Source organism: Mobula hypostoma, chromosome X1 (genome assembly GCF_963921235.1).
Source record: "Mobula hypostoma chromosome X1, sMobHyp1.1, whole genome shotgun sequence".
NCBI classification, from domain to species: Eukaryota; Metazoa; Chordata; class Chondrichthyes; order Myliobatiformes; family Myliobatidae; genus Mobula; species Mobula hypostoma.
The window spans coordinates 15,905,213-15,933,013 of record NC_086128.1 but is presented as its reverse complement, the minus strand read 5'-3'; the positions used below and the strand labels follow the sequence as shown (position 1 = coordinate 15,933,013).

At 43.9% G+C, this 27,801-nt stretch overlaps 1 protein-coding gene and 1 long non-coding RNA gene across 4 annotated transcripts in view; one reads left to right on the top strand and one right to left on the bottom strand.

Annotated features, from left to right (window-relative positions):
- Positions 1-1,309: 1,309 nt before the first annotated feature.
- LOC134340320 (uncharacterized) lies at positions 1,310-22,277 on the bottom strand. The gene is made up of 3 exons (XR_010016524.1): positions 22,175-22,277; positions 3,421-3,500; positions 1,310-1,743 (listed from the first exon to the last, which is right to left on the bottom strand). It is a non-coding gene; the product is annotated as an uncharacterized LOC134340320 (long non-coding RNA).
- LOC134340318 (protein lifeguard 2-like) overlaps positions 21,295-27,801 on the top strand; it is a 68,380-nt gene continuing 61,873 nt past the window's right edge. For all 3 annotated transcript variants that reach the window (XM_063037405.1, XM_063037403.1, XM_063037404.1), the window contains exon 1: positions 21,295-21,565. In XM_063037405.1, the coding sequence (XP_062893475.1) occupies positions 21,551-21,565 (15 nt within the window). In that variant the 5' untranslated portion in view covers positions 21,295-21,550. The remainder of the gene's footprint in view (positions 21,566-27,801) is intronic.

Genomic DNA, 27,801 nt, shown 5'->3' with positions numbered 1-27,801 from the left:
ACATCAAAGGATATACTTTGTATTGGAAGAAGAGGCAGGAAGGCAAAGGCAGTGGCGTGGCCCTGTTGGTAAGAGATGGAATTACATCTTTAGAAAGAGGTGACATAGGGTCAGAGAATGTGGGTAGAGTTAAGAATCTGCAACAGTAAAAAAAACGATTATAGGAATTATATATATATTATAAATAGTAGATAGGATGTGGGGTTGAGATTGCAAAGGGAGCTGGAAAAGGTGTGTAATAAGGGCAATGACACAATTGTAATGGGGGACTTCAATACGCAAAGGGATTGGGAAAATCAAGTTGTTGTCGGTTTGCAAGAGAGGGAATTTGTTGAATGCCTACAAAATGGCTTTTTAGAGCAAATTGTCCTTAAGCCTACTCAGGAAAAGACGATCTTAGAATGGGTGTTGTGTAATAACCCAGATCTTACCAGGGAGCTTAATGTAAAGGAACCCTTAAGAGGCAGTGATCATAATATGATTGAATTCATACTGCAATTGAGAGGGAAAAGCATAAATCACATGAATCAGTATCACAGTGGAATAAGGGGAATTACAGAGGCATGAGAGAGGAGCTTGCCCAGTGGATTGGAGGAGGATACTGGTGAGTATGACAGCATAGCAGAGATGGCTGAACTTTCTGGGAATAGTTCACAAGGCACAGAGGCAAGGGTGGACACACACCAGGTTCCCGCCGATCGTGCCTTTCCACCCTGTGCGTCTATGGCCTGGTCCCGCAACCGGCCTTCCAAAACTTCCCACTGACTTGTGAGAGACGCACCGCTTCCAGGGTCTCGTTACCTCGGGTGTCATGTGTGTCCTGCCTTAGCGAACCTGTCCCTTTTTATCCCCCTGCTGGGGTATCGTCTGTCCATCACTTCAAACAGTTCAGGGTTCAAAGGGGGAGCCGATCTTGACAGCTCTCCTTCCGTTACTCTCTCCCGTCCCTTCATTAACATCTCCAAATGCTGCTCCATTGTTTTCCTTATCTCTCTTTCTCCTGAAGACAGGTGGCAGACCAACTGCTGATCCCACTGGTGCCAGCCCAGGCCAGCTAACATCTTAATATATGTGTATTCTTGTCACACTATGTAATTCACATTCTGTTGCTCCAGCTTTCTTAGGAAGAGTGATAAATACTGATTTTTTCATCTCTTCTGGTATTATTCCAGTCTCATAAATGTCATTGATTAAATAGTAAGTTTTTCAAAGGACTTATAAGGTAGCAAAATGGAGTGGGAAGTTGGATGATTGGGAAGCTTTTAAAATCCAACAAAAGGCAACTAAAAAAAGCTATTAGAAGGGAAAAGATGAAATATGAGGGCAAACTAGCCAAAAATATAAAGCAGGATACCAAAAGTTTTTTCAGTTATATAAACAGTAAAAGGGAGGTTAAAGTTAGTATTGGACCACTGGAAAATGAAGCTGGTGAGGTAGTAATGGGAAACAAAGAAATGGCAGATGAACTTAATGGGTACTTTGCATCTGGCTTCACTGTGGAAGACACTAGGTCTGTGAAGTTCAGGGAGCAGGAGTGAGTGCCATTGGTATTACAAAAGAAAACGTCCTAGCCAAACTCAAAGGACTTAAGGTGATTAACATACCTGGACCAGATCAAACACATCCCAGAATCCTGAGAGAGGTTGCTGAAGAGATCGCGGATGCCTTGGTCATGATCTTTCAAGAATCACTTGATTCTGGCATGGTCCCAGAGGACTGGAAGATTGCAAATGTCACTCCACTCTTTAAGAAGGGAGGAAGGCAAAAGAAAGGAAATTATAGGCCAGTTAGTCTAACCTCAGCGGTTGGTAAAGTGTTGGAGTCTATTACTAAGGACGAGAGTTTAGGGTACCTGGAGACTAATGATAAAATAAGTCAAAGTCAGCATGGTTTCTGTAAAGGAAAATCTTGCCTGACAAATCTGTTAAGACTTATTCAAGGAAGTAACAAGCAGAGTGGGCAAAGGACAGGAAGTGGATGTCATTTACTTGGATTTTCAGAAGGCTTTTGATAAGGTGCCACGCATGTGGCTGCTTAACAAGATAAAATCCTATGGCGATACTGGCATGGATAGAGGAATGGATGATAGGCAGGAGGCAGCAAGTGGGAATAAAAGGGGCCTTTTCTGGTTGGCTGCCAGTGACTAGTGGTGTTCCTCAGGGGTCAGTATTGGGACCACTACTTTTCACATTGTTTATTAATGATTTGGATAATGGAATTAATGGCTTTGTGGCAAAGTTTGCAGGTGATACAAAGATAGGTGGAGGGATAGGTAGTGCCGAGGAAGGAATGCGGTTGCAGCAGGACTTAGACAAATTGGAAGAATGGGCAAAAAAGTGGCAGATGGAATACAGTGTTCGGAAACGTATGATAATGCATTTTGGTAAAAGGAACAATAGTGTAGACTATTATATAAATGGGGAGAAGGTTCAAACATCAGTGGTGCAGAGGGACTTAGGAGTCCTTGTGCAAGGCTCCCAGAAGGTTAATTTACAGATTGAGTCTGTGGTAAAGAATGCAAATGCAATGTTGGCATTCATTTCAAGGGGAATATAATATCAAAGCAAGGAGATAATGCTGAGCCTTTATAAGACACTAGACATGCTGCACGGAGTACTGTCAACAGTTTTGGGCCCCATATCTCAGAAAAGATGTGTTGTCATTGGAGAGAGTCCAGAGAAGGCTCACAAGGATGATTCCAGGAATGGAGGGGTTAACAGATGAGGAGCGATAGGCAGCCTTGGGCCTGTACTCACTGGAATTTAGAACCATGTGGGGTGGGGTGGGGGGAGAATCTCATTGAAATGTTGAAAGGACTAGATAGGGTGGATGTGGAGAGGATGTTTCCTATGGTGTGTGTATCCAGAACTAGAGGGCACAGCCTCAAAATTAAGGAGCAGCCTTTTAGAAAAGAGGTCAGGAGGATTTTTTTTTAGCCAGAGAACAGGGAATCTCTTGAATGCTCAGCCGCAGAATGGGGTTCAGGCAAAGTCCATGGGTATATCTAAGGCGGAAGTTGATTGTTTCCTAGTGGGTCAAGTCATCAAAGGATATGGAGAGAAGGCAGGTGTATGGGGTTGAGTGAGATTCAGGGTTGGCCATGATGGAATGGCAGAGCAGACTTGATGGGCTGAATGGTCTTAAATCTGTGGGGTTGGGATGTCTCAGCCAACCAGACCCAGGTTTGTGTGAATGCTGTGTGGTTTACTGCCTCTACAGTAGCCCGTTGGCATGAAATAACATTGCACATTGCATACAATTATAAAGAAATGTATTTATGAATGTTAACCAAAGAGTTAGTAAAGAAAAGAAAGAAAAAAACAAAAAGGGCCCATTCCAATGAGTATGGTCAAACGTGCACAGGAAGGAGCTCAGATCTTCTGAAAGTCATATTCACTGATTCTTGGTAGACCTCCACACCTTGGCTCCATCGACTCGCGTTTTCCCACCGGATCGAATCCTTCAACCAGTTCTCTCCAGCGTTTTATCTCTGTCTCCTGCTGAACAAAAGACCAAGACCAACCTTAGTGTCCCTCACAAAACCTCTCCCACCCAGCATTCTCTAGAACCTTCTCCCAGTTCTACCATCCTAATTGGATGGCACACATTCCTCAGCATCCCTTATCTTCAATAAACCAAACAGGCTGAAAGCAGAACAGACTGCTCTTACAGAACTGTTAAAATTAAATACCTACAGCACAGCAGTAAATATGTAAACCAGGGTGTTACATACACAATTGAAATTTTGTCTTATTCAGCAACTTTGGAAAACTTTAAATCCCAGAAATGTCCTGCTATGTCCTGATTGGATTGTGCCTTTGTTCTTTCACATTTATTTTGTACAGGGCAATGCCTGTTGATGCATGTACAGTACATTGAACAGTTCAGGGCTGGTACTCCAGATCTCAATTCATGTGGATTAAATTTGTGTGGGCTAGCATCTAACCTGAGAAATCGATTTGTCATCTGACTGCAATGGCCGTATCAACACCAATCTCTGCAGAATTGATTGAGTATTGCAAGTGTACCCTGTCTGACATCCCAGTGAATCCCAACCCTCCTCAAGAGAACAGATCACCAGGATAATCTTACACTACCTGTTGCTGACAGACACACATTTAGCAAGATGGCTGCATGACTAGTCACAACAACTTCTACAGGGTCAACAAAAGGTGTGACCGTTCTACTTAAATGTACCTCTAATGATCGCAAGATCCTGCTACATGTTAAGAACTCAAAGTACTGCAGGTCTACACCATCAGCAAGTTGCTCGCTGGTGGAGCTAATGAAGCAGCTGTGCAACGTGCTGCTGCCTGAGTCGACGGAGGCTTACAGTCATGGTCGCTTTATTGTGATTGCAAGACCCCTTTGCACATTGTTAATCTGGTACACCGCAAGTTCGATTCACTGATTTATTGGATGAGAGGAGGGACGGATCGTGGAGAGCTGCCTGGCCTCGGTCACAGTGACGGCTAGGCCTGAAGCCACGGTGTCGCCTGTTTGCAGTCACCAGAGTGAGAAGACGAAGCTGTTGTGCTTCACTGGTGGTGAGTAACTTGCTGATGGCCCAGAATGGAGTTGGCGGTGCCTCCCACGGTTTCACTTGGCAGAAGACAAGCTCCATTGTGGCCAACTGCAGATTTTTTGGTGGTACTCAATGGACTTGGGCCTCAAGCTACTGGGTCAGAGTCATCATGCTCCACTGGGGGCAGCAAAGCACAATTGTGGCCAACAGATTTCAATTGGAATGAGGGATCTGGACTATACACATAAATAGAGTGTAACTGTTGGTAATGTGTTTTAGCACCTTGACCCCATATTAACGCTGCCTCTTTTGGATGTATTTATGTATGGGTGAATGTCAATTAAACTTGAATTGAAATTGAATTTTGAGTGAATGACAGAGTAATTCAGAACAATCACTTTTCTTAATATGACAAACTCCCTAAATGTTTCAGAGTCAGGACCAGGATTATTCTCACTGACACATGTTGTGAGACTTGTTGTTTTGTGGCAGCAGTACAGTGCATGATATAAAAAATACTATAAGTTACAAAACATAAATAAGGAATAAGAGGAATATTGAGGTATTGTTCATGGACCGTTTAGAAATCTGATGGCAGTGTGCAAGATGCTGTTCTTAAAACATTGAGTGTGTGTCTTCAGGCACTTGTATCTCTTCTTTGATGGTAGTAACAAGAAGAGGGCATGTCTCAGATGTTGAGGGTTCTTAGTGACCCACCTTCTTGAGGCACCACATCTTGCAGATGTCCTTATTGGTGGGGAAAGTTGTGCCTGTGATGTAGCTGGCACACCTTACAGCCTCTTTTGATCCTGCACCCTGGTCGTAGTAGGATACCTCAAAGCCTTGGAGAGACCCCACCAACACCATCTCCACAACATCCTCCAAATCCACAGGAAGGACAAGTGAACCAACATCAGTGTCCTCTCCTAGGCATTCAACGTCCTGATTACACTTAGTCAGTCAGACTGGGTAGGACAACACTTAGAATACTGAGCTCTGTGCAAATCAGCACAAGATAATTAAGATCAGAGCGCTAAATCTGTGGCTCAAAGTGGGTTTGAATTCATGGAACCTTGAAACCGGTATTGGGGAAGGAGGGAACTGTTCTGATGGGAAGGGCTGCACCTGAACTATACTGGGACCAGGGCCCTGGTGAATCGAAGAACAAGGGTTTAATCTAAATGGCAGGGGGTGGGTTCCACAGCTTGGAAAAATAAGGATAAGATAAAAGGGAAGGAAAGTACATGAGAGGTTACAGAAATCTCCAGAATAAAAAAAGAATAAAGTTAGAAAGGGATAAAGATGATGAATACAGGACAAAGGTGTGATATTTGAGTGCACGCAGTGTACAGAATAAGGTAGATGATTTTGCAGCACAGCTAGAAAAGAGCAGATATGACATTGTGGGTATCACTGAGTCGTGTCTAGAAGATTACAGTTGAGTGCTTACTATCCAAGGATGCACATTGTATTGAAAGGACAGGCAGGTAGACAGGCAGAGTGGGTGGGGAGGCTCTGTTGGTAAAAAAAATGAAATCAAATCTAGAGAAGATTTACTAGAACATTACCTGGGTTTCATCATCTAAGTTACAGAGAAAGGATGAACAAGTTGGGTCTTTATTCTTTGGAGCGTAGATGGTTGAGAGGGGGACTTGATAGAGGTATTTAAGATTATGAGGGGGATAGATAGAGTTGACGTGGATAGGCTTTTTCCATTGAGAGTGGGGGAGATTCAAACAAGGGGACATGAGTTGAGAGTTAAAGGGCAAAAGTTTAGGGGTAACATGAGGGGGAACTTCTTTACTCAGAGAGTGGTAGCTGTGTGGAACGAGCTTCCTGCAGAAGTGGTTGAGGCAGGTTTGATGTTGTCATTTAAAGTTGAATTGGATAGTTATATGGACAGGAAAGGAATAGAGGGTTATGGGCTGAGTGTAGGTCGGTGGGACTAGGTGAGAGTAAGAGTTTGGCACAGACTAGAAGGGCCAGAATGGCCTGTTTCCGTGCTGTAATTGTTATATGGTTATATAGTGGATGCTATAAAGAGAGTGCAGAGGAGATTTACAAGGATATTGCTGGATTGGAGAGCATGCCTTATGAGAATAGGCTGAGTGGACTTAGCCTTTTCTCCTTGGAGTGATGGAGGATGAGAGGTGACCTGATAGAGGTGTATAGGATGATGAGAGGCATTGATCATGTGGTTAGCCAGAGACTTTTTCCCAGGGTTGAAATGGCTAACACGAGGGGACACAGTTTTAAGGTGCTTGGAAGCAGGTACAAAGGGGATGTCAGAGGTAAGTTTTTCCACACAGAGAGTGGTGGGTGCATGGAATGCACTGCCAGTGAAGGTGGTAGAGGTGGATACAATAGAGTCTTTATAGAGACCCTTAGGTAGGTACATGGAGCTTCGAAAAATAGAGGGCTATGCGGAAGGGAAATTCCAGGCAGTTTCTAGAGTATGTTACACGGTCAGCACAACATTCTGGGCTGAAGGGCCTGTAATGTGCTGTAGGTTTTCATGTTCTATGTTCCTGAGAAGGAAGAGACATAAGATTGGAAGTTGTAGAATCCTTATGCGTAGAGTTAAGGAAATGCAAGGGTAAAAAGACCCTGATTGAAGTTATATACAGGCCTCCGAACAGTAGCTAGGATGTGGGATACTAATGACAATGAGAGATAGCAAAGGCATTTCTAGCTAGCCCCCACCTCCTTCTATCTAATACCCCGTCACTGCACTGTAAACACTTTAAGCCACTCTTTATAACACATGCTGGTATTTATGTATTTATGCACATTTTATTCCATATCGGTACTTTAAACTCTTAACTTTATTTTTTAAATAATTCTTTATATTTGCTTAATGTCGTTGTTTTCTGTTGCATGTCACAGACTGACCAACACACCACAGTAAATTCCTAATAGATGTAAATATACTGTTTATGGCGGACAAAATCGTACCTTGATGGGGGGGGGGGGGGAGATCTGAATTAAAACCGACCGAATATTGAAAGGCCTAGGTAGGATGGACATGGAGAGGATGTTTCCAGTTGTGGGAGAGTCTAGGACCAGAGGGTACGGCCTCAGAATAGATGTCCCTTTAGAACAGATATGATGAAGAATTTCTTTAGCCTGAGGGTGGTGAACCTGTGGAATTCATTGCCACAGATGGCGGTTGAGGCCAATTCATTGGGTATATTTAAAAAGGAGTTTGATAGGTGCTTGATTAGTAAGGGCATCAAAGTTTTCAGGGAGAAGACAGAAGGTCATGGGGGAAAATAAATCAGCCAAGAATAACAAAGCAGCGTTTCATCAGGCCATTTGTATTTTATATTAAGTATCAACTTCAGGAAACAATTTACAAAGCTTGCTAATTCGCAGCCTCTCCAGTGAAATGATATCGTATTTGTTAAATAGGGGCCGTGCACAATTCTGATTTGATGGAGACAGCCGTGAGAAGCACGGAGGAACATCTGGAGAAGTTTCTGAAGTGCCCGGTTCGCTGCCACTGCTACTGTGCGATCGAGAATCTCCGGAGGGAAGGCCCCAAAATCCCCGGCTTTGCCTGCTGCTGGCAACCGGGGCCGGGGTCATAGCGCTCGGCAGAGATGGTGCTCGGTGCTCGGTGTCAGAGGGCTGGTCGGAGGCTCGAAGTTTTTGGAGGACTCAGAGTCCGACTGTGGTCAGGCATGGCAGGGAAAGTTTTCTTCCTTCTCCCGTCTGCGTGAGATGTGGGACTTCCGAGAGACTTTGAACTTTTTTTACTGTGCCCATGGCCTGTTCTTTCATCAAGTTACGGTATTGCTTACACTGTTGTAACTATGTGTTATAATTATGTGGTTTTTGTCAGTTTTTCAGTCTTGATCTGTCCTGTGTTTCTGTGATATCACACTGGAGGAAGATTGTATCATTTCTTAATGCATGCATTACTAAATGACAATAAAAAAGGACTGTGTCCTCATAATCTAATCTAATCTAATCCCTCTCCAAGACTGAACGAGCGGGAGTTTTTCTACTCACTGCTATCACCTCTCCATTCCCCCCCCCACCCCAGTAATGATAACTGCAAGAGGGAATAAATGTTATCACTGAGGGTGAGAAATTGTACACAACTGTTGCAAAAAAACCCTGCTCAGTTAATGTTTTTCTTTCAGTAAATGACATTGAACGATTAACTTCAAGTAACTTTTGGTTCCAAAACTGTTTTCAAAGAGAATAAGTACTGCTGCTTCTCACCAGTCGACTGTAATCTCAATCACAACAGTGCTCCTCCCCTCAGGAGTATAAAACAATACGGGGAGAATACAGGAGAATGGAATCGTGGAGGAAAATAAATCAGCCACGATCAAATGACGGAGCAGACTCAATGGTCCGAATGGCCTAATTCTACTCCTGTGACATGGCATGGATAACATTATTCCCAAGTCCAACAGCAGACTCCCAAAAGAAAAAAAAACACTCTATTCTCAGCTCTGCCCTGGAAAGAGATCACCAGGTGGACAGAGGAAAAGATTCTGGTGACTAGTGGTGTGCCACAGGGATCAGTGCTGGGTCCATTGTTTATTTGTCATCTATATCAATGATCTGGATGATAATGTGGTAAATTGGATCAGCAAATTTGCTGATGATACCAAGATTGGAGGTGTAGTAGACAGTGAGGAAGGTTTTCAGAGCCTGTAGAGGGACTTGGACCAGCTGGAAAAATGGGCTGAAAAAAATGGCAGATGGAGTTTAATACAGACAAGTGTGAGGTATTGCACGTTGGAAGGACAAACCAAGGTAGAACATACAGGGTTAATGGTAAGGCACTGAGGAGTGCAGTGGAACAGAGGGATCTGGGAATACAGATACAAAATTCCCTAAAAGTGGCGTCACAGGTAGATAGGGTCGTAAAGAGAGCTTTTGGTACATTGGCCTTTATTAATCAAAGTATTGAGTATAAGAGCTGGAATGTTATGATGAGGTTGTATAAGGCATTGGTGAGGCCGAATCTGGAGTATTGTGTTCAGTTTTGGTCAAATTACAGGAAGGATATTAATAAGGTTGAAAGAGTGCAGAGAAGGTTTACAAGGATGTTGCCGGGACTTGAGAAACTCAGTTACAGAGAAAGGTTGAATAGGTTAGGACTTTACTCCCTGGAGCGTAGAAGAATGAGGGGAGATTTGATAGAGGTATATAAAATTATGATGGGTATAGATAGAGTGAATGCAAGCAGGCTTTTTCCACTGAGGCAAGGGGAGAAAAAAACCAGAGGACATGGGTTAAGGGTGAGGGGGGAAAAGTTTAAAGGGAACATTAGTGGGGGCTTCTTCACACAGAGAGTGGTGGGAGTATGGAATGAGCTGCCAGACGAGGTGGTAAATGCCGGTTCTTCTTTAACATTTAAGAATAAATTGGACAGATACATGGATGGGAGGTGTATGGAGGGATATGGTCCGTGTGCAGGTCAGTAGGACTAGGCAGAAAAATGGGGAAAAAGAACCAAAAATCTGGTCACAAAGTGGCCGAAAGAAGGAACATTCGGTGTAAGTTTATGTGAGGAAATGGAGGCGCTGATTAAAAATTATAAACCAAGAGATAAATTTTAAAAAAGGGAGAAAAAAAGAAAACAGGAGATAGAACTGTTAAAACTCTTTAGGATGGAGGGAGAAAGATTGAGAAAGAAAGGACGAATATCAGTAGCAAGTAAAGAAGACACTGAGAAACAAGAAAAGCAGTTTGGTAAATCACAGGAGAAACAGAATAAAGAGCCGACTCTATACCCAGACCTGAGAAATGTAGAAACCCCTCCCCCTTATTACGAGAAGGAAACTCTTAAACAGTGCCCTGTATTAACAGGAGAACTAGAACTGGAGGGAAAGTTTTAAGTCTGGGAGACCGAGGAGGAAAGAAGGAAATATGAGGAGGAGACAGGGGCACTGTGGAAGGAGCTGCAGGAAGATAAGAAAAAAGTAGAACGAGAAAGTAAGATAATAAGAGAACGTATCAAAGAGTTGCAGGAATTGAGGCTGAGGAAAAATCAGGAGGAATTCCTGTTACAGGAACACGGCACTGAACAGGCTGAAAAAGAAGATGATTTATCAGAAGAGCAAGAGTCAAGTAATGAGTATGAGGGTATAAGAGAGTGTAGACAGGGGATAGAAGAGGAGTTCCTTGAAGGGGAAAAAGAGAGAGTGGAAAGGGAGATAAGAGAAGCGGAGAAAGAGTATAGGAGATTACAGTGGAAATTGGGTTTCCCACTGGGTTTCCAACAACAGTTTGAGGTATTCGTGAGGACTCGAGCAAATGCTAGCCTGAATCAGAAAGAGAGGACTCTAAGGAGAAGTCAAGAGAAAATAGGAAAACAAGGGAGGGGGCAAACCCTGGAGAGATTTGTGTGGCAGCCAGTGAGAACGAGGTCAGAAGGGGACGAGGAGTCGGGTGAGGAGGAAAATCAGAATATGGGGAGAGAAGGAAAAACGTGATGCCGTTGTTAGTAAAAGGGTCGGGACAAGTACAGTATGTTCCTTGGGGCTCCCAGGACCTGGAAGGGCTGAAAAACACCCTGCCTAGCTTACATGAAGGAGCAGGGAAGTGGATTAGAGCTTTTGAAGAAGAAACTACGGGACAGTTATTGGCTATGGGAGATTTGAAGGCACTGCTGATAAAGTTGATGGGAACCTCCAAATTAAAAGAGTTGATGGAAACGGCTGGACTACTAAATGCGTTCAGCCCAATGACTGACGGGATCAGCTTTGACCAAGTGAAGCAGAGGGTATGGCAGGCCCTCAGGAACTTTTACCCACCCAAAGTGGACCCCAAAGCTTTGAAAGGGGATACGCTGGGGGACACTGAGAATCCAGCAGCCTATGTAGAAAATCAGTTGAAAAGGTGGAGACTGAAGACTGAGCAAGAAGTGGAAGACAACTCGTTTATGACCATACTGTTCCAAACCGCCATTTTGGAAGCAATGCCTCCGCACGTTAAATCTAAACTGGAGGAAGTGGTCGAACTGATATCAATGAACTCACAAGAATTTAGAGACCACGTAGTCCATGCGGTTGAAAAATATCGGAAAGACAAACGGAAGCTGATTGAGCAGCAGGAAGAGGTGCAAAGAAAGCTAATGCAAATGCAGCTTGAAGAACTTAAAAAGAAGGAAAAAGAGAAGGGAAAAATGATGCTGCCAGTAGCACCCAATTTGAGTGCAACCGTTGAAATGAATGAAACACCACTGTATGGAGGAATCGGTCGCGCTGTCAGACAGGGGCCAGAAAACCCCATGCCAATAATAAACGTCTTTGGAGGAGCATTCCCACGAATGCCCTATCAGGAACAGAGTAAATTTAAATGGCAACCCAGACAGGACTGGAAACCCCAAGGAGGGGGACAGAGAGGTTATGGACAAAGAGGGCCAGTGAGGAGCAGTGTGAACAGGATACCGTAACCCTTTTAGAAAGGCTGGCATATGGAGGACATAAGGTATCCAAAAAGAAGTTGCAATTCTGTAAGCAACAGGTAGAATACCTAGGTAGGGTAATCTCCAAGGGAATGAAGGCGATAGCGCCGAGTCAAATTGAGGCAATAGCTAAAGCTCCTAAACCCCAGACAGTAAAGCAGATGATGACGTTTTTAGGATTAACAGGATACAGTTCAGATTGGATTGGGGAATATGCTGAAATTGTAATGCCATTAAGGAAAATAATGAAGGAGGCAGGACATAGAAGTTTGAAAAGTGGCTTACAGTGGAATGAGGAGGCAGAAATAGCGTTTAATACTATTAAACAGGAATTGCAGTCAGCCCCAGTGTTAGCTTTGCCTGACTATGAGAAGGACTTTCATTTGTATGTATCCAACTGGCAGGAAGGCTATGTCGCAGCGGTTCTAACACAAGAGACAGGCACAGGAAAAGCAAAACAACCAATAGCATACTATAGTGCGAAATTGGATGAAGTGGCTCAGGGATACCCACCCTGTTATCAGGGATTAGCAGCATTATACTATGCCTATGAAAAGGCATCTTCCGTGACCATGGGCTCCCTGTGATCCTGTACACACACCATAAGGTAACAGAATTACTGGAAAGAGGTAAATTTGTGTTGACACCAGCCAGAATAACAGCATATCAGATGTTATTGACATTTCCAGATATAACTATACAGAGATGTACTACCAGTAATATAGCTGATTATGTCCCCTTGGGTCATGAAGGAGAACCCCATGACTGTGTAAGGGAGACAATGGCACTTGCCAAATTAAGAGCAGATTTACGATCCGAACCACTAGAAGATGAAGATAAAAAGGTTTTGTTTGTAGATGGCTCTTGTTATAGGGATTATGATGGAAATCATGCAGGTTACTCAGTAGTGCAGCAGGATCAGACAAGCTTTAAGACTATTACAATGGAAGCTTGCCCCCAACCGTGTTCCGCCCAATTAGCGGAAATCAAAGCCCTGACAGCAGCGTGCGAAATGATGGAAGGTGAGAAAGTAGACATTTATACTGATTTGGCATATGCTCATGGAGTGTGTCATTTGTTTGGGGCAGTGTGGAAACAGAGAGGATTTAAGAAGAGTAATAGAGAACCCATACAGCACTGTCAGCAAATTTTAGATTTAATAATAGCGATGATGAAACCCAAAGCGCTGGCTATAGTGAAGTGTCAGGCACATAAAAAAGGAAACGATGTAATAACTAAGGGAAATCAAGCGCAGACGAAGCAGCCCGGAAAGCATCTGGATGTATGTCAGCCTTCATTGCGCCCCAGGTAAGCTTGGAGCCGGAACCTAAGGTAGAGGACCTGATTGAAATACAAGGTAAGGCAACTTTGGCAGAGCAGACAATGTGGAGACGAAGGGGGGCCAAGCAGAGCCCAGACGGCCTGTGGAGCACGGAGGACGGTTTATTGGTAGCACCCACCCCGTTGTTGACTATCCTGATTTCAGAAGCGCATGGGATGGATCATTGTGCAAGGGGGGAAGTAATAAGGAAAATAAAAAAGGATGGTTTTTGGTCGCCTTACTTACAGGCTTCAGTAGACCATGTGCTGTCGCAGTGCGAGGTATGTGCACAGAATAATGTTCGGAAAGGAATTACAACCCCAATAGGTCATATACCCGTGCCCGAAAGGCCATTTAAACATTTAGTGATTGACTACGTAGATATGATAAGGACAGTAAGAGGGAAAAAATACATGTTAGTAGTAATTAACAGATTCAGTAGATGGGTACAAGCGGTACCCTCGAAAGATCAAGGGGCAGGAACAGTGGTAAAATTTCTGACAAATGAAGTGATCCCAAGATTCGGAATACCTACAGAAGTCAGCTCAGACAATGGTTCAGCGTTTATCCAAAAGGTGGTCAAATTAGTATTGCAAGCACTAAGAATAAAGCAGAGGTTTGGATGCGTGTATCACCCTCAGTCGCAGGGCATGGTGGAAAGAATTAATGGGACTCTAAAAACCAAACTGAATAAAATTAGTGCAGGTACTAAACTCAACTGGATTGACGCGCTGCCGTTAGCGTTAATGAGTTACCGCATGCAAACTAATCGAATGACGTGTCTAACACCGCATGAAATGCTAACCGGAAGGCCCACGCCAGTGCCCCAGTGGAGAGGACCATATAAAGAGCCTAGCTTGGAACAATTGGAAGTTGAACTAAAACAAAACATGCAGCAACTAACCATGATACATTAGTCCATCTATGCACAGGAAAAACGGAAAGAGCCGGAGATCGTGCAAAGGGAAGGACCAATCAAGCCAGGAGATCAGGTCTATGTGCGAGCTTTTCGAAGAAAGTGGAACGAACCAAGAAGAGAAGGGCCTTGTACGGTAACCAAGGCGTCACCCACTGCAGTTCAAGTAGAGGGACGTTCCACCTGGTACCATCTCAATCACTGCACCAGAGCAGTCCCGCAGGTACAGTCAGGTGTGGAGCCCGAGGTAAGTAGTGAAGAGGAACGGATAGCAGGGGACAGACAAGAAGAACAAGAAGTTGTCACTGTACCACAGGAGTTTCATCAGACCATAAGGGAAGTTTTTGGGTTTGAGAACCGGTCTGATGACCCAAAGGATGAGGTTGTGGATAGTAGTACTCCTTCAGACAGTGAGGATGACTTGGGAGTGACCAGTTTTGCCCCTTGGTGTGATACACCCACAAAACCCCTCTATGGACTTCGAAACTATTAATTTGGCCGATATGGCATAAGAATGTTAGGACTCTGCAAACCTTAAAAGAAAGGAGTAAGTGGAGCGCAATAGTTACCTCTTTGCAGTGGCAACAGACACATACTAGCCAGTGGTACCAATGGGCACAATACGCAGCAGGAATGATGGGGAGACAGAATTGTTATCTGTGCTCCAGGGCGAAGCCCATGCAACACGTAGCCCCCATGCCTTATAACTCCTCCACCTGCACACAATGGCAAAAGGAGCGGAGGGGGCAGTGTGCGTGGCAGTGTCCAAGTGTAGTCAAGACTTGCAGCATGGGAATTTGTAGCGGGACGGATCCTTGTTATCAGAAATGTATTGACAACACTCCATATTGCCCTTATTGGTGTATGTTATCCCAAGCCTCCTCGCAATTCGATCGAAATGTGCTCACCCATAAATGTAATTACAGCAGACCTTGGGCCATTCGTAAAAGAAGTCAGACCCCCATAGTGGGAAAACTGATAATGCAGGATCATTTGAATTATGAATGCTTTACACGGCAGGTGCTTTTTCCGTTGGCCATTTTAGGGGTAACTGCGTCCAGACTTGGGATGTAACCCCAGGCCGAAGATACATAGTAGGTACCCCTCCACCCGAAGGTGCGTTGGGTGTCCAGACACTGGTTGTGCGGAATGGAGGAAGGCCTGAGATCCACACTTCCCCTTAGTTGGGCAGGTACATGTACACGGGTTATGCTAACTCAAGAAGTTGTAGTATCCCCTGAAGTACAATTTGACACTCCGAAGCAGCAGACACTGCGGCGGACGAGGCGAAAATATGAACCTGATCCAAAGATCCGAATCAATAGTATAGGACAGCCAAGAGGTATACCTAACGAGTTTAAGGAAAGAAATGAGATTGCTGCTGGCTGGGAAGCGATTATACCTATAATAGGGGTTAGCAAAAATGTTGACTGGATAAATTATATATATTATAATCAACAGAGATTCATTAACTGCACCGATGATGCGCTGGAGGCACTAGGACAACAGCTGGATGCAACTAGTAGAGTGGCGTGGCAGAATAGACAGGTGTTAGACTGGCTGTTGGCAGAAAAAGGAGGAGTTTATGTAATGTTTGGAGAACAGTGCTGTATTTTTATACCAAATAACACTAGTCTGGAGGGATCATTTACCAGAGCAATGAACAAATTGAAAAGTCTGAGAAGAGAGGTTAGACAGAATGCAGGGTTTGGAGATCAGTTATTTGACTGGTTAGGTAGTAAACTAGGGGAATGGGGAGCATGGCTAACCAAGATAGCGATAACTGTAGGTATCGTATTGGTAAGCTGTGCGATTGTTTTGTGCTGTTTTCTTCCGTGTCTCGAGTCTCTTATAGTGCGGGCTGCAACAAAACACTCTCCGATGCTCCTGGAAATTGCTGAATGAAGCCCAGTGGAAAGAGAAACACCGATGATGTTCTGTTGCAGCTTACACGACCTGCAAGATGTACAGGAGGGAAATGATAATGTGGGAGTAGATTGTAAAAGCTCCTGAGTCTTTTTTCCTGTCTCAGACACGAAGGGACAGGTTTTTGGCTCAGTGGCCTAGGAAGGTAGGGACAGAACACTTCAAGTTCTAAGCACAAGAAATTATAGTTTGACCCAGATTTGGAGTAAATTCTGGAGTTTATTTGAGCTTTTGTGTGTGTACTCGAAGTTTCCTCTCTCTATGTGAGTCTTTGTAAGTCTCAAAGGAGGGATTATATTGGAAAACATTTTAACTCTGTTTTCTAAGTGTTTATTTTAAATGTGCTTTTTGTGTTTATTCAGATGTTGACCATGCTTTTACTATGCATTAAGTGTCTGTTACTGAGTGCGTGGGATTACTGTGGTATTTGGGTGTAACCATTGAATGAAACCTGTGTACTTTTAACCCCTTGAGAAAAACAAATGTAGCCAAGTAAGAGAGATAAGAGTGATTGATTTATTAGCTAAAGTGTAACTTACAGCATTTGCTAATGCTGTTAACGCAGAAGGGGGCTATAAAGAATGCTGTGTGAAAACGACAAATGGGCAGTCAGTGGCAGACTTACAGAGCCTAGTCCACTGTCTGTCTCAGCTTTACTTTGCAAATTAAAGTTTAAAATTTCTTGGAGAATCTTCGGCGCTTCCTTGTCATTTGTGAAACCACAACACTTCCTACAAAACGAAACCTAACATCACGAATAGCTGTGATGCTTCAGTCCCAGATTAGCTCAACGCCTTTTATACACACTTTGAAAGAGAGAATAAAACCACAGCTATGAGGATCCCTGCAGCACCTGGTGACCCTGTGATCTCTGTCTCGGAGGCCGATGTCAGAACACCTTTCAAGAGTGAAACTTTGCAAGGCATTAAGCCCCGATGGTGTACCTGTAGGGCTCTAGAAACCTGTGCCAACCAACTGATGGGAGTGCTCAAGGACATCTTCAAACTCTCACTGCTGCAGTCAGAGGTTCCCACCTGCTTCAAAAGGGTGACATCATGGGCACCAGCCTCCCCAGCATCCAGGACATCTTCAAAAGGCACTACCTCAAAAAGGCGGCATCCATTATTAAAGACCAACATTACCTACAACGTGCCCTCTGCTTATTGCTATCATCAAGGAGGTGGTACAGGAGCCTGAAGGCGCACACTAACCTGATTCAGGAACAGCTTCTTCCCCTCTGCCATCAGATTCCTGAATGGACATTGAACCCATGTACACCAATGCACTGTTTGTCCCACTCTTTTTGCACTACTTATTTAATTTTCTTTTTTTATTCATACTTATTTTAATTTATAGTTTTTATTATTAGGTATTGCTGCTGCAAAACAACAAATCTCATAACATATGCCAGTGATATTAATCCTGATTCTGATTCAAAGTCATGCTCATAATTTCCTTGGAAAAGGTGCAACATCCCAGGGATCAAGTCCCTTAAAGTGGATGTACAGGTTAACACAGGCATTTGGTCTGCTTGACTTTATTAGTCAAGGCACGAGTTCAGGAGTCAGGAAGATTTTTTATTTTTATAAAATGCTGGTTCAGCTACATCTGGGCTATTGCATTTAATTCTGGTCACACAATTATAGAAAGGATGTGGACAGGCTTTGGAGAGGGTGCTATTGGATCTGGTGATATTGATCCAGAAGTTTTTGGAAGTCAAGAATGAGGTGTAAATCTTGCAATACAGCACCTTTATTCAGTGGTCATAACAATATAAATAACGGTAATTATAATAATGGTTCCTCGGCATAAATATCACCGAGGCCCTCACATGGTCTGTATATACTGGCTGTGTGGTGAAAAAGGCACAACAGCGCCTCTTTCACCTCAGACGGTTGAAGAAGTTTGATGTGGGCCCCCAAATCCTAAGAACTTTCTGCAGGGGCACAATTGAGAGCATCCTGACTGGCTGCATCACTGCCTGGTATGGGAACTGTACTCCCCTCAATCTCAGGATTCTGCAGAGAGTGGTGCAGACAGCCCAGCACATCTGTAGTTGTGAACTTCCCACTATTCAGGACATTTACAAAGACAGGTGTGTAAAAAGGGTCCAAAGGATCACTGGGGACCAGAGTTACCCCAACCACAAACTGTTCCAGCTGCTACCATTCAGGAAATGGTACCGCAGCATAAAAGCCAGGACCAACAGGCTTCAGGACAGCTTCCTCCACCAGGCCTTCAGACTGATTAATTCATGCTGACACAATTGTATTTCTAAGTTATATTGACTGTCCTGTTACACATACTATTTATTACAAATTACTATAAATTGCACATTGCACATTTAGATGGAGATGTAACTTAAGATTTTTACTCCTCATGTATATGAAAGATGTAAGAAATAAAGTCAATTCAATTCAACCTCACTCGACTGTAAGAGAGAAGAGAGAACAAAGAAGTTGTGGTTGTCTTATACTGAAGCTAGCTCACTAGAGAGATAAAGCACATTCCATTGATATGGGGTAGCCTATATAATAGTCAGGTTCAGTGGTGTGACACAAGCTGAAAAAAAATCTTCTAGAAATATACAAAATCAGCTATAATACAATTATTGAAAATTCACTGAATTATACACATAGAGGTGATTATATAAAAATTAGAAGCAAGCATAAGAAAGCGAGTAAACTCTTCTTGGGCTTCCGGCTGGATACAGGTATCGATTTGAACCAACGTTTTGATGACAAACTCTGCCATCTTCATCAGGGATGATCCCTGGGCATGTCTAGTATTTATACCCCCATAGTCCGTCCCCCTGATTGGTTAGTCCTCATCCAATCAGGTTTCTGCTGCCCCACTTTGTTTACAATCAAATTCCAGTTCTTACTTAAAGCGAGTTAAAATTCTTTTCCTCTAGTTTTATTTCAATGGCTTCCTTCATCAGGCGGTCCCAAAAGCCATTGGTATGGCACAGTAGTTTTGTGCCGTCGAAGTCAATCCTATGACCATTGTGAATGGAATATTCTACTACTGCCAATTTCTCCAGGTATCCCAAACAGATACACCTCCTGTGCTCATTGATGTGGGTTTCCAATCAGGAGGATGGACTACGGGGGTATAAATACCACTGGACTAGACATGCCCAGGCATCATCCCTGAAGAAGATAGCAGAGTTTATCATTGAAACGTCGGCTAAAATTGATATCTGTACCCGGCTGGAAGCCCGAGAAGAGTTTATTCGTCATATACGCCAGGAAAACACCAGATCCTTTTTCAAGCATAGGAAAGTTCAACTGTAAGAAGAATCGGGGGGTGGGGGGGATCTCATTGAAACCTGTTGAATGTTGAAAGGCCTAGATAGAGTGGATGTGAAGAGGATGTTTCCTTTGGTGGGAGTCCAGGATTAGAGGATACAGCCTCAAAATTGAGGGATGTCCATTTAGAACAGAGATTAGAAGGAATTTCTTTAGCTAAAGACTGATAAATCTGTGAAATTCATTGCCACAGGCGGATGTGGAGGTCAGGTCACTAGATGTATTTAAGGGGGAGGTTAATAGGTTCTTGATTAGTCAGGGTGTGAAATGTTATGGAGAGAGGGCAGCAGAGTGGGGCTGAGGGGGAAGTGGATCAGCCATGATGAAATGGCGGAGCAGACTTGATGGGCTGAATGGTCTAATTCCACTATCTCTTATGGTCTAAAAATAAAAATTTTACACTTTAATCCAAGAGGCAGAAGAGGTTTACCAAGATGTTTCACTCTAGTTCTAAGGTGACTAATAAGGCCAATTGTGGGACCTACAGACTTTTTCCCACATGGTGCGGGAGGTGGGCAATGGGAAGATAATTTGGAATACTGTGAACTCCTTCCACTTGGCTTGCCACGTGCTCCCGCTCTAGGAACTCCAGGAGCTCAGCACCTTCCCAGGTGCTCTGGTTCAGCTCCAAATGCAGCCGAACCAGAATTTTATAGCAAGTGTTACAAGAAGAGGCTGGGCAAACTTGGGTTGTTTTCTCTGCAGCGAGAGAAGCTGAGGGGAGAACTGATAGCAGCTCTTAAGATTATGAGTGGTATAAATAGAGTAGACAGTCAGTATCTTTCTTCCAGGGTTGAAATTCTAATACGAGAGGGCATGTATTTCAGATGTGAGGAGATAAGTTCAAAGGAGATGTGTGGAGCAAGTTTTTATATTCGCTGCCAGGAGTAGTCGTGGAGGCACTTATAATAGAGGGGTTTAAGGGTCTCTTTGGTACATGAATATACAGAGGGCAGCACAGTAGCGTAGTGGTTAGCACAACATTTTACAGTACTAGTGAGCCAGGTTCAATTCCCGCCTCTGCCTGTAGATGTTCGTACGTTCTCCCCGTGACTGCATGGGTTTCCTCTGGGTGTACTGGTTTACTCCCACAGTCCAAAGACGTACCAGTTGTTAGGTTAATTGATCATTGTAAATTGTCCTGTGATTAGGCCAGGATTAAATCGGGAGATTGCTGGTGGAGTGGCTGGATGGGGTTGGTAGGGCCTACTCCTCACTGTATATCAATCAATAAATAAGTAAATAATGGAGGGATATGGACTTGTATAGGCAGAAGAGATTAGTTTAGTTAGGCATTTAATTACAAACTTAATTAGTTCGGGACAACACTGTGGGCCAAAGGGTCTGTTTCTGTGCTGTACTATTCTATGGTCTATCCCCAGTGCCTCCCGCGAAACCACAGTCCATCACTACTCCATATGGCGACTGAGCTGAGCTTCTGGAGCAGGAGCACATTTGGAGCCAAGTGGAAGGAGTTCATATTTTTCCAATCTATCTGCCACATCACCCACCTCCTGCAGCATGTGTGAAAAAGTCAGAAGGTCCCTCATTGGCCTCATCAGTCACCTTCAAACCAAAATGGAAGCAATACACTGCCTATATACAGGAGGACCAAGCCACCTCAAAACCAATTAATTGTCTGTTAAGATCTTCGTGGTCTCCTGAAGTCCTGAAAGACGCTATCGAAATGCAAAGCTCTTCAGAAAATGCCCCCCACTACCTCTTAAATTTAAGCAGGCCACTCTGTGTGAAATGCAGCACCTAATTAAATAACTGGACTTTACCAAAAGGGCTAATGGCATCGGCCACACTTCTGCACATCATCGCAGTTGCTTTTTCAACATACCACGTGTTAGACTGCAACGGTTTCGAACTATCCTATTATTTCCAGATATTAGCGAAATCCCATTGTGCATTAAATAAAATAGAGCCTGTCCCCGTTTGCTGCATGCACATGGTACCTCCCAGCTGTCTGCGTGCCTGCTCCTGGATATTGCTCGAAACATCCACGGATTTACTGCGGTATTACAGGCGGCAGCTCGGTTTCACTGGAAGTTAACCTACACACCGCGAGTGTACGAGTGGGTCTGCAATTGTCGCAGCAACTGTACCCCTGAAAATGACACAAGGCAAAGTGAGTATATTCCCATCGCTGAGCGCTTTTCAATTTGTTAATTGATTGACAGATTAGTTTATCCCAGATGTACAGCTGGTCGAATGCGTTGTTATGGTGAGATATAAAACTGGGTTATCTACTGGCTGCTTAATGCAATGCATTTTTAATCTATTTAGAAGTGGATGAATATGTGATTTATTACCCCAAGCCTTCGACTACTCTCCCCACACCTTTTTAAATACATTTATTCAGTTTTTTTTATATATAGAAAATTTATTTTGGGGACATTCAGTCAAATACGATACTGTGTGGTGGTAGTGTTAATGACGTCTTGAATTATTAGTGTTTATGTGATCTGACGGCTTTCGTTCTCTTGTCTTCCCCCTAACTTACATAACGGGTGAGCGTGGGGCACTTTATCCGGCTCGCGTTTGATGCAAACCCATGGTTATCCAACGACGGCTAAACAAATGGCGCTGCAGCTTCTGTACCAGATTTCAACGATATTTGCCCCTTTTCCCCGGAAGACTGACTCATTACTAAACATGGCCACTTGGTTACCAGCACATTAGCAGTGGATGTCAGACGGCTAAATCAGCCGTGAAAAGCAAGCTACCCAAGCCTTACCCAGCTTTGCAACGCAATTGGGGTTCTTGCAGACACAAACGTCCGCCTCCTCTCGCTCTTCATCTAACTCGAGTGGCGCCAGATCCTCGACTCTCGGTGTGAAGGCACCCACTCATTGGGTCAGGAGCATTAGTGCTGATTAAGACTCTGCAGACTGTACACAGTGACCTTGCAGGTGCTAAGAATTCCCAAGAGCTCTAGTTACCAACCCTTGCCATGCCTCGTCTTGCACTGGCTGATTGGCAGCGCATAAGATGCGTTCAGGATCAGAATGACCGCCAGCCAGTGACACAAATGCCAAGGAGGCAAACCCCAATAGACACAAGAGAGACTGCAGATGCTGGAATGTGGAACAACAAACCATCTGCTGGAGAAACACAAAAGGTCAGGCAGCATCTGTGGAGGAAATGGGCAGTTGATGTTTCTGGTCGAACCCCAGCATTAGGACCTGACACAAATGCTACTTAACCTGCTGAGTTGTTTCAATAGATTTTTGTCCCCGATTCCAGCAATTGCAGTCTCTTGCATTCCCGTTGGCTGCTGGGTGGGCACGCATTTGCTCATTTGAGACCTGCATCGAGGTGCTAATCTGTGTCCCATTCTGGAGGATGTTGAAACGGAGGGGAGAGAGAGGTTCCTGTATGGCCAACTACTTAGTGACTGGGTGTGTACACCTGAGACTGATTTCTTCCCAATATCCATCCAATCGGGGCTCGTCCACAGTATAAATCCCTCTGTTCTGTTTACATTAGAATGCACCTCTGCATGCAGGAAATCATTAAGTAGGCACTGTTAGCATCCACACAAAGCATCCCAGGAACAGAGTCATAGAGATTCAGCACAGAAACAGGCCCTTCAGCCCATCAAGTTTATGCTGACCATCAACCACCCATTTGCACTGCTCTGACATCAATCTGCTATTCTCCCCACGTCCCTATCAACTCCTCCGAGGCTCTACCGCTCATCTACACACTAGGAAAATGTACAGAGGTCAGTTAACACCTTTGGGATGTGGGAGGAAACCTGCGAGGGGTGGGGGATTCGCGCAGTGACAAGGAGAATGTGAAAACTCTATTGGGGCAGTACCTGATTGAAGTTTGGATCCCTGAATGTAGCATTTCTACTAGCTGTGTCACTATCCCCTTTAAGAGAGAAAAAAAGGACTGGCAACAATTACACCTATTTTGTCTGAGGTAGTCAAAAATTTTGCTAATAGTGAATGTTGGAAAAGCTGAGCAGGTCAGGCAGTGTCTCTGGAGAGAGAGGAACAGTCAATAGTTAAGGCCAGTGATCTTTCCTCAGAGGAAGGTGCATCAAGGTAAATTGTTAACTCTGCTCCTTTCCCCATGTATGCTGTCTGATGTGCGGCACACTTTGAGCATCTGCTAATTTTATTTTGTGTCTCCAGTATCTGCAATAATTTGCTGGCCAAGTGTTTTTTTCTGGAAGGGTTGGGGTATCAAAAGAGCTAAGGGGCAAATCTGCTGTGGTGTGATGAAGCAGGTTTGGGCTGAATGCTCTCTTTTAAGAGTCGGAGGGTTTTTTTTTGGTTCTATTTAGTTCCAATTCCATCAGAAATGGTTTAATAATTGGAAAGCAAAAAAAGATACTGCAGTGTAGAATTGATTTATTTTTGGACTAAACTGCCTTGGTATTTGCCCCCTCTGCAGCTTTCCTGATTGGTTAGTGTTTCCTTCTGCCGATGATGTGATGGAGCAGCAGCTGGGATGAACCTGTGCTGAGTTTTGTCTTTATCTTCCCTGTAACTCATCCTGTACTTACCAGCCATTGGAGCCTCACTGGCTGGTGAGGCTAGGATTTCTTAAACATTAATTTGCAGGTTGAGTTGGTGGTCAGGAAGGCAAGTGCAATGTTAGCATTCATTTTGAGAAGACTCGAATATAAAAGGAAGGACGCTTCAGATTGACAAGGTTCGGTCATTTCTTCGGCGGTTGAACGGGGGAATGACTGCGCAAGCAGTCAGACCGTGAGGCAGCGGGAGAGTTAAAAAGCGAGCAGATTGACGGAGCGGGCGACGGAGTAGTGGGAGACAGAGTAGGAAGGCTTTGGCTCGAGAGGCTTCGGCGAGCAGAGGCTGAGGATGAGCCTGCTCCCAATGAGGTAAGGCCGGGTAAGTTCCTTTAATTGATTTAATTACCTTAGGAGTAGGTAATAGAGGCAGCAATTAAGGCAGTCGAGTGCTCTGTTTGCAGTATGTGGGAAGTCAGGGCAAGCACAATTGGCCCTGATGACTACACCTGTAAAAGGTGCATCTAGCTGCAGCTCCTGACAAACCGACTTAGGGAACTGGAGCTGGAGCTGGATGAACTTCGGATCATTCGGGAGGCAGAGGTAGAAATAAACAGGAGTTACAGAGAGATGGTCACCCCTAAGAGTCAGGAGACAGGTAGCTGGGTGACTGTCAGGAGAGGGAAGGGGAATAGACAGAATGAGCAGAACACGCCTGTGGCCGTTCCCACCAATAATAAATATATCATTTTGGATACTGTTGATGGGGACAACCTACCAGGGACGAGTTGCTGTGGTTGCGTCTCTGGCACCGAGACTGGACCCTCAGCTCAGAAGGGAAGGAGGGGAAAGAGGAGGGCAGTAGTGATAGGGGATTCGATAGTTAGGGGGACAGATAAGAGGTTCTGTGGAAGAGATTGAGAATCCCAGATGGTCTGTTGCCTCCCTGGTGCCAAGGTCCGCGATATCTCGGATCGAGTTCTCAGTACTCTCAAGAGGGAGGATGAGCAGTCGGATGTCATGGTCCATGTGGGATCAATGACGTGGGTAGGAAGAGTGAGGAGGTCCTGAAAGGTGAGTTTAGGGAGTTAGGTGCCAAGTTAAAGGACAGGATCTCCAGGATAGCAATCTCAGGATTGCTACCAGTGCCACGTGCAGGCGGGTTTAGAAATAGTAAGATAGCGCAGATCAACACATGGCTGAAGACATGGTGCAGGAGGGAGGGCTTCAGATTTATAGATAATTGGGCAGTTTTCCAGGGAAGGTGGGACCTGTTCCAGCGGGATGGTTTACATCTGAACCGGAGGGGGACAAATATTCTTGCAGGTAGGTTCGCTAGAGAGACTCCTGTGGATTTAAACTAGATACAAGGGGGGAGGGGAACCAGAGTGTAGCAACAGATGTAGGGGAGAACGAAGAAAAAGGAGATAGTAAAGTTGTTAGTGATAAACAGAGAATAAGAGGTGGAAAATTTCTTAAATGCATTTATTTTAACGTGAGGAGCATTGTAAGAAAGGTGGATGAGCTTAAAGCATGGATTGCTACCTGGAAGTATGATGTTGTAGCTATTAGTGAAACATGGTTGCAGGAGGGGTGTGATTATCAGCACCCAATTGCCCACCATTGAGAACATCTACCATAAACGCTGCCTGGGCAGGGCGAAAAGCATTACCAAGGATGCATCTCACCCTAACCATGGACTTTTTACGCTTCTTCCATCCAGTAGGCATTACAGGATCCTCCGCTCCTGCACCAGCAGGCACAGGAAGAGCTTCTTCCCTGAGGCTGTGACACTGCTGAACCTCTCATCACAGCGCTAAGCAGTATTGCATCCGTATTGTACTATCTCAGTACTTTTATATTTGTGTGCTGTAGAACTTTTTTTATTCGCAGTTATTTTGTAAATAACACTATCCTTTGCATTTCTGGTCAGATGCTAAATGCATTTCATTGGCTTTGTATCTGTACTCGGCACAATGACAATAAAGTTGAATCTAATCTAATCGGCAACTAAATATTCCTGGATTTCGTTGCTTCAGGTGTGACAGAATCGGAGGGACAAGAGGGGGAGGTGTTGCATTGCTTGTCAGAGAAAATATTACAGCGGTGCTCTGGCAGGATAGATCAGAGGGCTCGTCTAGGGAGGCTATTTGGGTGGAATTGAGGAATGGGAAAGGTGTAGTAACACTTATAGGGGTGTATTATAGACCACCTAATGGGGAGTGAGAATTGGAGGAGCAAATTTGTAAGGAGATAGCAGATATTTGTAGTAAGCACAAGGTTGTGATTGTGGGAGATTTAAATTTTCCACACATAGACTGGGAAGCCCATACTGTAAAAGGGCTGGATGGTTTGGAGTGTGTAAAATGTGTGCAGGATAGTCTTTTGCAGCAATACATAAAGGTACCAATGAGAGAAGGGGCAGTGTTGGATCTCCTGTTAGGGAATGAGATAGGTTAGGTGACGGAGATATGTGTTGGGGAGCACTTCGGGTCCAGTGATCACAATGCCATTAGTTTCAATATAATTATGGAGAAGGATAGGTCTGGACCCAGGGTTGAGATTTTTGATTGGAGAAAGGCTAACTTTAAGGAGATGCGAAAAGATTTAGAAGGAGTGGATTGGGACAATTTGTTTTATGGGAAGGATGTAATAGAGAAATGGAGGTCATTTAAAAGTGAAATTTTGAGGGTACGGAATCTTTATGTTCCTGTTAGGTTGAAAGGAAAGGTTAAAAGTTTGAGAGAGCCATAGTTTTAAAGGGATATTGGAAACTTGGTTTGGAAAAAGAGAGATATCTACAATAAATATAGGTAGCATGGAGTAAATGAGGTGCTCGAGGAATGTAAAGAATGTGAAAAGAATCTTAAGAAAGAAATTAGAAAAGCTAAAAGAAGGTATGAGGTTGCTTTGGCAAGTAAAGTGAAAATAAATCCAAAGGGTTTCTACAGTTATATTAATAGCAAAAGGATAGTGAGGGATAAAATTGGTCCCTTAGAGAATCAGAGTGGACAGCTATGTGTGGGACCAAAAGAAATGGGGGGAGATTTTGAACAATTTCTTTTCTTTGGTATTCACTAAGGAGAAGGATATTGAATTGTGTAAGGTAAAGGAAACAGGTAGGGAAGTTATGGAAACTATGATGATTAAAGAAGAGGAAGTATTGGCGCTTTTAAGGAATATAAAAGTGGATAAGTCTCCAGGTCCTGACAGGATATTCCCTAGGACTTTGAGGGAAGTTAGTGTAGAAATAGCAGGGGCTCTGACAGAAATATTTCAAATGTCATTAGAAATGGGGATGGTGCCGGAGGATTGGCGTATTGCTCATGTTGTTCCATTGTTTAAAAAGGCTTCTAAGAGTAAACCTAGCAATTATCGGCCTGTAAGTTTGACGTCAGTGGTGGGTAAATTGATGGAAAGTATACTTAGAGATGGTTTTTATAATTATCTGGATAGACAAGGTCTGATTAGGAACAGTCAACATGGATTTGTGCGTGGAAGGTCATGTTTGACAAATCTTACTGAATTTTTTGAAGAGGTTACTAGGAAAATTGACGAGGGTAAAGTGGTGGATGTTGTCCATATGGACTTCAGTAAGGCCTTTGACAAGGTTCTACACGGAAGGTTAGTTAGGAAGGATCAATCGTTAGATATTAGTATTGAAGTAGTAAAATGGATTCAACAGTGGCTGGATGGGAGACGCCAGAAAGTAGTGGTGGATAACTGTTTGTCAGATTGGAGGCCAGTGACTAGTGGTGTGCCTCAGGGATTTGTACTAGGTCCAATGTTGTTTCTCATATACATTAATGATCTGGATGATGGAGTGGTAAATTGGATTAATAAGTATGCAGATGATACTAAGATGGGTGGCGTTGTGG